The sequence below is a fragment of the Porites lutea genome, chromosome 5 (assembly GCF_958299795.1).
Source record: "Porites lutea chromosome 5, jaPorLute2.1, whole genome shotgun sequence".
Lineage (NCBI taxonomy): Eukaryota > Metazoa > Cnidaria > Anthozoa > Scleractinia > Poritidae > Porites > Porites lutea.
Genome location: NC_133205.1, coordinates 37,148,381 through 37,158,012, shown reverse-complemented (window position 1 = coordinate 37,158,012; position 9,632 = coordinate 37,148,381). Strand labels below are relative to the sequence as shown.

General features: G+C 39.1%; 1 protein-coding gene across 1 annotated transcript in view; it reads right to left on the bottom strand.

The window, feature by feature from the left end:
* LOC140937067 (uncharacterized) overlaps positions 1-9,346 on the bottom strand; it is a 19,584-nt gene extending 10,238 nt beyond the window's left edge. Inside the window, exons 1-8 of the mRNA XM_073386597.1 lie at positions 8,563-9,346; positions 7,298-7,510; positions 6,170-6,295; positions 4,799-4,992; positions 3,508-3,597; positions 2,881-2,926; positions 2,198-2,413; positions 269-364 (exon numbers count right to left, since the gene is read on the bottom strand). Of these exons, the coding sequence (XP_073242698.1) occupies positions 269-364; positions 2,198-2,413; positions 2,881-2,926; positions 3,508-3,597; positions 4,799-4,992; positions 6,170-6,295; positions 7,298-7,510; positions 8,563-9,225 (1,644 nt within the window). The 5' untranslated portion in view covers positions 9,226-9,346. The remainder of the gene's footprint in view (positions 1-268; positions 365-2,197; positions 2,414-2,880; positions 2,927-3,507; positions 3,598-4,798; positions 4,993-6,169; positions 6,296-7,297; positions 7,511-8,562) is intronic.
* Positions 9,347-9,632: the final 286 nt, after the last annotated feature.

Here is a 9,632-nt window from a genome sequence, read left to right as displayed (position 1 = left end):
GGCAGAAACAAGATATCAAATGTTAGAAGTTTTATCATTTTGCGATCAGGAGAGGGTGTAATCTCCTTCACTAAAGGTAACAGTGCTAACTTTTCTAGTGTAAAATGGTAAAATGACGCTTTCCTGAGAGTCTATATTTTGAGAATACCCGAAAAAACTTTAAGTCAAATCTCGTACACGTAGTCGTCCTAGTCCTTGAATCTAAAGGTCTCTAGTAACTTGCACCAAGTGATAACTCTCTCGTTTGCTACCTTTGTATTCTACATACCTTCATGATTTCTACTTCCTTTTTGAGAACCAAGTCATCGAATTCATCAATGTCTCTTGGCGCAACAGAACTTCGTATTTCTTGTATTAACGACATCTACAAAACAAAAACTGCTCAATTAGCAATTGCCTTACATTGTACTTAGTTTACTAAACCGTGCTTGTGAAAGTTAAAGCTTTTTAACAAGTTCGAAATAACTCCAAGTTACCAAAAAGCTAAATTTGATCATATACGCCTGAGGTCCCTTTAGAACATCCGCAGAGACTGTTTAGTTGAAAAGGTATTTCTCTTCCTACCCTACGAGCAGTAGTTTCTCCAGGCCCGACGCGTAGCGTATCGTCTGGCTGCTCGCAGGGTACCTTTTTCCAGTCCTTCAACGAACATAGTTACCACCTACTGTAGATTTCTAAGCCTATGCTCACATAGCCTGCGAGCAAGCTCTCCGGGGCGCTCTTGCGGCCTGGTGGGAAAAGGAAGGAGAGCTTGCATCTCTTCTCTGGAATTTGAATTCCACCTCCAATTCCCTGTGGCTCCCCGTCGACTAAGCTGTAAGATCGCCAATCAGTGCGAAGCGGAAACGAGCGTGAATATAAACAAACATTAAAAAACACGTTCCAAGGGTAATGACATCATTACTAATGTCATTTCCGCCAATCAGCATTTCGCATGGATGTAGATATTCAAATTCCAGAGACGTAGTTGCAGGCTCTCCTTCCTTTTCCCGCCCCGTCACCAAAGCGCCCAGGAGAGCTTGCTCGCAGGTTAATGTTCACACAGCACCGGGCGAATTTTCAACCGTTTAAAATTCATGTGTTTAGCTCGGCTGCTCCGTTCAAAACGAACCACTCCAACCGTACGAATATTAAGACGTGTCATTCAAAAATTTGAACGCCAAAATTGAGGTCAAGTTTTTACCCGGTGCGGCAGAAAATTTGACTGGCGCGGCGTGAACTTCTTGACCGTGTACAGTCCCTGTACGGTTGATGTATTCACTGCGTCGATGAATTATTGAACTGACAATGAGCATCGCGATCACAAACAAGCAACAAAGAGAAACTCCTGGAATAGATATTTCTTTCAAAACAAGCATTTGGAAATATTTGTTAATCCAAGGAGAGCTTTATCAACACACTTTAAAACAAGACGTACAGAAGCAAAGACAGCTTCACCATCACAGAACATTTGCGTAAACTACCTTGCGATCGGACGGCAAGTTAACTAATATGGACGGCCAAAACACTCCCTTAGACCAAAAAACAGATCAAAACAGCAAAGGTACAGCAGGTTTTATCAGCGAAACACGTCGCTTTCCATCGCAGCATGCGTAGCAAGCGCTGAATTCTGTGCGGTTTCGAAGCAAAGAACAAGGAACGAGAATCAAAGACCGCGCGAAAAATGGGGTACCGAAAATCCCGTTCCTCGTCGTTCTTGAGCCTGTGTACAGCCGCCCCGCTGCGGCTGTACACAGGCTAGTCGTTCCTCGGTCTTTCTTTGCTCCGAAACCACACGGAAACTCTAGCTACACAGGCTACTTTCCACCGTTGATTAACTGTCGAGTCCCCGTTGCTGTTGGCCAGAACCTCTTTAGAACTTCTAATTTGATAGGTTCTTGTTGGCCCGAAGCTCTATTGTTTCAGAGTTGGTGTTCATTGTTAGTTTTGTTTGGGTTAGAGCTATCTATTGTTTTCTAAACCAATCCTGTGAGCCGTTCTTACAGCTTCCTGCCCACCCCGCTGTTTGACTGATAGGATCACGTGATTTCGGAAGACTGATAATATAGTATGAAGCGATGCATCATGGGATATACGAAATTCTCCCTTCTTACAGCGTCTATAGATTTGTACGGCAAAGGCGTGGTTGCATGAATGAGAGGGAATGCATTCTTTACAGAATGCATTGAGAACAAGAACACAACAACACAAAACATACCTTGGCTGGGGTGTTTAGCAGATCAAACAATGCCAGTGCAAAAGCATTGACTGTTATATATCCTTGGCTATATTCTTCTAAGTAGTAATCTAAGGTTCCCAGCTCATTTTCATTCAGGATTTGCCGAGCTTGTTCAGTAATGAGATTTTTTTGAGTAGGGAAGCCACCATTGTACAAAACTTGAGATCCTGCAATGCCATGGTGAAACATGGATGTCTAAAAAAAGAAACAAAAATTGTTATTAAGAAGAAAGGCATACCGTAGACAAAAAAAGTCGAATTCATCAAAATTCTTCTCACATACAGCTATACACACATGTAACTCATGCTGACATTAAAACTGCTTTCAAGGTTAAGGATTTGTGTGCCTGCAATGTCCTAAAGTTTTTGGGCACAGCTTTCCTTGGACCTCCTCAATCAATTTTATAACATCCTGTAGACACAATTCATAATTCTGTAGTAGATTACCACATTTTCTTAGGTATGGGGCTACGCACGCGTGCGCGCGGAGTTCCGCTAATATTTAGCTCACTACCACCGCATTGTACAATAAAGAAAAATTAGAGCTCACACAAAGTACTAATTTGCGTTTTATGATAAGCATACCACTCACAAAAGCTGCAAATAAACTGACTTATCCCTGAAGCATTTAGAAGCTTAAAAATAAATAAATAAATAACGTACCTCTCCATCGCGTTCAAATCCCATTCTGCCAGCTGTTGTGTGTCGACTTATTAGGAAAACAAAACGAAAAGAATAACAAGTGAGGCGATAAAATATTTCTAGCATTTTATCCCCAACTTAGCTGTTGCAACCAAGAAATACTTACATTACTCTAACTTAATTTAGCAACTTTTTTCCAGCAGCACTGAGTAAATTAACTGGCTATCATTGACTTAGAGGTAAAGAGCAAGTCCAAACAGGAGATTTTTTTGACATTCCTCGAAAGAAAGAGTTGAAAAAGCAGCTCGAAATATGTGAAAGTCATTCTCTGTGTGTATGGGGAACATGACACAGTGAAAAGGTGCAGTGTAGATGTGCATATGAGTGGCACATAAGACCAGCCATCAGTACGTTCAGGTGCTAACTCACAAATGCTTGCTAGAGAATAGGAACTATCTCTGACTTGCAATTCCGGAAACATGGCCATGGGAGTTTGCAAGTTTTTTTTAATTTTGAGCCCTGATATTATAACAAAAGATAGAAAATTCTAAATCTAATAATCATTAGCAATGTCAAACTGACAAGAATTTGCCAGCCACAATCACAAAAGGAAAGAACAAAATAACGTTAAACTAACAGATAGTGTACCTATAAGATAGAGGAGGTTGGCCTTGGTGCCTTGAGCGAGCAGAGGGTGCATGGACTTCAACTTCAGTGATGTGAGTGCCTTCAGGAACACTAACATGTGCAGAGAGTGAAACAGTGGAGAAAATGTGAGTATCAGGGTAGCCACTAATTAGAAGAGAAACAAATTTCTTAACTTTTCACTGACATCTAAACAAATTCTTCAACGCCAGGTTGGCAACCAGGTAACTTGTGGATGCCCCCTTTTTGGAAACAATTTTTTTTTGTTACATGGAGATGTACATCTTGCTTTTAGCACTCCTGGCTAGAGAGTAGAGAGGTTGCAAGTTTTTTTTTCTCCAAATTTAGAAGTCTTTAACCTAACCAGCTTAAATGCTTCAAAATTTGCTTGCCCTGAGAGTGGGCCTCCACTTGGATCACTTGTGAATTGACAGCTATGACATTTTGGCTACAATAACCGCATCTAAATGATATAGGTTGACTGCCTTTGTGTTTTCATTTTTTATTAGCTTTCACAGTTTCGTTCGTAGACCACAAAATATATTCTTCTCTTTATTTTCTTCAAAGTATTAGGATTTTTTATGGGATAATCAGATAAAATTAAAATCAATTGACAATAGATGGCTTTTCTGGATTACAATGTTTTATTTATACTCTTCACAACCCTGTGGTAACTGAAAAATGAAACAATTATAATTTTTCCTGACTTTTTTTTCATTTTTAGAAAAATTTTCTGACTTGAAAAAAATTGTTTTCCTTAACATTTTCGTTACAAAAATGGCTACCTTGAGAGTTGCCAAGCCACTTCATAATACAATATGATAGCCGGTAAACACTGTCAGAATAATGTACAAGGTACAAAACATTAAAAAAGGAAACCAGAGGTTTTAACAAGGTAGGTGACTAGTCTTATAAGAGAAACATTGTGGGTGTTAAATGCTTCTTAAGAACAGATTAGAAAGATTATCATAGAATTATGTATGTTTTGTGTGTGGTCTTGCAATTCCACTCTGCCTATGTTTTTATGTTTTTTGCTCAGCATTTAGCTTGTAATGCCTGTATAAGCTTTAAAATCTGATTCGTTGACAGTTTTTTACGGAATTTATGTCAGACTTTCAACAGTGGCTTTTAGCTTTAATAAAAAACAACACAAGTGGGTACAGATTTTATTACCAGCAACAATAGGGCACTCAAGCCAGCAGCTTGTTATTTTATTTTCTGTTCAAATAAGATAACACAATAATAAAAATAATAATATTGCAGATGTATTATTAAATAATATAATGCAACTAACCGTTGTATCTGGCCATTTTTAGCTGATCTTGTTATCCAGTTTGTCTTATCATGAGTCACCCTCGTGAATGGCAACCTGCCGATATCTTTCAGTGTAACTATCATGTTCTTGGTTGACTTCAGCACCTTAACTGCTTGTTTGTGGGTGATGTTCAGAAAACTTTGCCCATTGACGTCCAGGATTTGATCACCAGCCTTTGAGACAAACTTCATTATCAGCAATACTATTTTTCCCATACAATGTATGTTTAAAATTATGCATTGTTGCTCAATCAAGCATCAGTAGGTTTGGAGTTCTGATAGTATTTGTTAAAAAACAACAGAACCCACATCTTCATAACTGTACATTGTACAACAATCATTGTATGTCATATTCACAAGTACCCTTATTCATCCAGCAAGGGGTATTTTGCAAATGCCAAATGGCTGCCAATGCCAAATGACTCTGAAGTTTAGAGATTAGGGTCAGGAAACTAAGTGAATCAGGATCCACTTACATCATCATACAGGGAAAACTGACCTAACCTACATGTAAATCACTTAACTTAATGGTCATTCAGGGTTGGGCATTCTGCAAAATACCCCTGCCAGTAGTATTCATCAACTTATAACTGCAGCAGGACAAGCTGAGTTGGGGGAACATCTGACTGCAGAGTGGGATGTTGTGGCTTCAATTCCCAGGACTAGACTAATATTCAGGACCTTAAAAAAAGTGTGAAATGAAGGTACTGCCTTTGTCCAGAAAATGGCCAGACCTTCATAAGGCTTGGATAGCCATTCAAATGGCAGTCCTATCAACAACAGGGTCGTTAAAATAGTTTCCTCAATTAGGACTTTCATGCTGAATACATTGATACTCAAAAAGTGCTTTTTTTTCCTTTTTAGTTTTATTATGTAGAAACATAGCTAGGGCTTAATTGGTACTATGTTATACAGGTGTTACTGTACAATAATTTATTGTCCATGGGTTTTGACTGAGGAACCTAAAATTGGGAAGCATTGCAGATGAAAGTTTCTCCTAAGCAAAAATATTGATGAGCTACTGAAGAAATACTGACAGCAAACACAAAGCAGTGAAGCATTAAAATTACATAGAAGGAGTGTAGTTTTAAGTAGGTTAAAATGTGAAAAAAATTATCTCTATAGATTAAGTACCCTTCAGTTTGCCTAAATTATTGTTTGACTAATAGTTCAAACTGCAACAAACACGGCTATTACTGATGTTATCTCATGAATATGTACTAAAACAAGACAATAGAACTAGAAACTGGGATTCCCATTTCCACAAGTATTACAATTAAAAGTCATTAATTTAAATTATAAAACCACAAATAAAACTGAATATTACAATAATTTTACAGTGGGAGCTGACCTTCAGTCCAGCATATTCTGCAGCACAATCACGATCTACTCCAGCGATAAAGATTCCAAGACCATACTCTGCCCCTCCACGGATCATCAACCCTAACTTTTCACCATCTTCAACAAAGATGTTTACCTGCAAATCAAATGTACAGTTGCATGAGTCACTCAAAGTCCATAAAGCCAGAGGTCAAACTGTCAAACATTGTTCTGATAATTCTTAAAACACTTGTCATCACAGGATGACATTAGGGACTTGTCAGAAATTAGCAGGGGGGGAGGGGGGGTGGGAATTTTAAATTTGGATTCGGAAATTAGGTGACCCATCCCTGCAATGGGAGTGAAATTTGCTAACCCTCCCCTTGACCTTGGCCTAAAATATTATGACCCTCCCCCTCTTTTATAAATGATAAAATCTAGTTCTTGCGATACACTAGGGCGAGACAGTATTATGAAACCTCAAAATATATTCTAATCTGTTCTTTGTAATGCCATATACATACATTTTAGATGACAGCATTAAGAGTCCGACTCTGATTCTGACAGCTGATCACTCGACTCTCCTATTTCTCCCAGGTTTTTTTTTTACAAAATAAAGAACTACTTTTTTGTTCCGTGGGTGAACCTCTACATGATCACGGACACATATTTGCATGACCCTCCCCCTTTTAACGGCCCATTTTTCATGACCCCTCCCTTTTCTGCAGTCTCAAAAAGTTGTGACCCTCCCTCTGTTTCCACCCCCCCTCCCCCCCTGCTAATTTCTGACAAGTCCCTTAGCTAGGGACCTTAAAATCTGAGGACGGCAACAGTACCAAAAGGTTACAAAAATTCACTGGATTATTCCCATTCATTTACTTTGTCAAATGTAGGCAAACTCTCCTGGAGGTAAATTGCTAAGAACCATATCCAAGTTGAGAAGGAGAAAGGAAATTACATTTTTTGGTTGTTTATGTCCTCCATAAAATGGAAATCATGCAATTTTATGTCATGGTCAGGTAGTGATGGCAAAAAAAAAAATGTACAAAAAAGTGTGATCCAAGTGCAAAGTTGTTGTTTTGCTTATTTAAACCTATTTCCTTTTTGACATTCTTGTTGCTGTTCCCACCATCTGATCTTAAGGTCTATTTTGACAAACCTTGCGCTCATCATCATCCCCTAGAAGCCTTAAATCACTCTTGTGTATGCTCTCCGTAGTTAATTTATGTCCACTGTCATCAAATCCAGGGGGTGGAGACACTCGTCTACCTTGTATGTTTACCCACTTACACGTGGACTCTGCAACAAAACTGTTAGGTATGCGACCAACTGACTGGACAATCAGATAGAGCTTTTTACTGTGCTGAATAATCTGCCATAAAAAGAATACATAACATAAGGACTAAGCAACTTGTTGGACGTTAATGAAGTTTAATTTTCATCTTTAAACTTGTATTCAAAATATTTTTAACTGTAGTCAGGGCTCTTGATATAAGTCTACAAGAAGGTAAGCGTGTTAAGAACTTGGAAACATTTTAAATGAATCATTAAACAATCACTGAATTTGGCTTTCAAATGATATGAACAATTATTCCACCTCTGCAGCCCTGCATGGATTATGATCCTTGATCTGTGTAATTTCTTCATAATCAATTGTTTGTAAAGGAAAACACTTTGACTTTTAACGTAAGCATTTGACATTTTCCTTCAATGCATGCAAACTTGCAATTTGCGAACGAAACTCCCTTTCCCTAATTCCCTTTCAAACGCCTACCACGCAAGCTATCTTAGCAACAGCACAACGTATACAATCCCTATGAATGCTACGAGACAACAGATGCTGTCATCGTCTGAACTTTGGTGTACTATAAATAATGAAATACTTAACAAAGTATGACATGGTTGCAGAGATGAAAGGGAAATGGCTTTTTAATTTCACTTCACTTGTACATCAAAATAAACACAACCTGGAGTAATCGAAGTCGAACTCTAACACTTAGTCTGCACGATAAAATTTTAACAATATTCAGAGGTTGTAACAGATGTGAAGTATCTGCGCTATTTCATGAAAATTGCCGGTTTAAAAATTCAGATAGTACACACAGTGTACGAACCACTCATTTTAATGCAAACATAACACCACCTACGGCTATTTAGAACAAAAGGGTCGTAGCTTGTGTTCAGAACGTGAATAAAGACAATTGTTTGTGTGTTCTTCGAAATCGTGGGTCATTTAAATCATCGTTCGAACAAATTTCACTGTCCAGAGAATCCTAGACAGTAGAACCGTCGGGTATCACAGAGTTGTGAAACAAGAAAACAGGAAACTACAACAATAGAGAAATTTCACAAATGACACACAGTGTAAGGCATCAAGCCAAACAAAGCTTTTATGATTTGCAGTGAAATTAAAATTTTCGTTACCTTGACAGCTTGTTCGTGCGTTAACCCGTCAAATCTCGTTCCATTGACCTGAATAACATGGTCACCCGGTAAAACACCCTCTTTTTCAGCCACGGAGTTTTCATCCACGGAAGAAACATACAAACCAACGCCATGTTCGGCTCCTCCACGAATTGAGAACCCAAACCCTGAGTTTGAAGGCCGCTTAACAGTTAATCGTTTAATGGGGTATTTTGTTTCTTTCGAGGATTGAAACTGCGTCATATTTGGAAGATCTATGCCCGAGTCAGATGCATGTCGATGAAGATTGTCTGGCAAACTCGAAGAGGCTGGAAGTCGACGAAGGTTCCCTGGCGATCTAGCGGGTGATTTTAAATTACGTTGGCGCGAAGCTTCTGCATCGCGATGCCAAAGGTTGTGAAAAATATCTTGGTCACTGTGAGGAATAATTTGCCATAACAACGGATAGACTTCTCTCTTCCTTGGTGTGCTGAGTACCGACTTAAGAGCCACAACTAGACTGTTGACATCTCTATCTCTTTGATATTGGTTTAGTGATTGAATTAAGAACGCTCGATCTTCGTTATGAAGCTCTTTAGCTAACGCGCTGTGCAGTTCGCGAACGTTCTCCGATATTTTCCTCGGGGTCCTTCGCGGCGTCCGTTCCATTGAAATATGCTCCATTCCGTAAAATTGTCTGTAATTTCATTAGATGACTATGCCATACTGCTCAAGATCTTGGACGACTTTGTAAATATCATTCACTACACAATATTACACTCTTCTTTCAGTTTTCTCAATCCAAACAAATCCATTAAAAGTTAGGGAACCGCATCAGTCACGTGACAAAACCAAATCGCAGGGTGGGGTGTGTGACAGGTGGTTGTCATGGGCTTGTTCACGCGCTAGCCGTGAAATTTTGATTATTTTGGAAATCCCCCTAGCTCCTAGTACACTCCGTTTACTGCCCAAATATGCATAAATTATTGTTTTCAAAGATCTTGGAGAAACGCATTTCTCCCCAGGAGCATTTGAAAACAATACCTCCTCGCGAAGGAGCGAAATGCGCGAGACGCGCATGAACGCCCTTC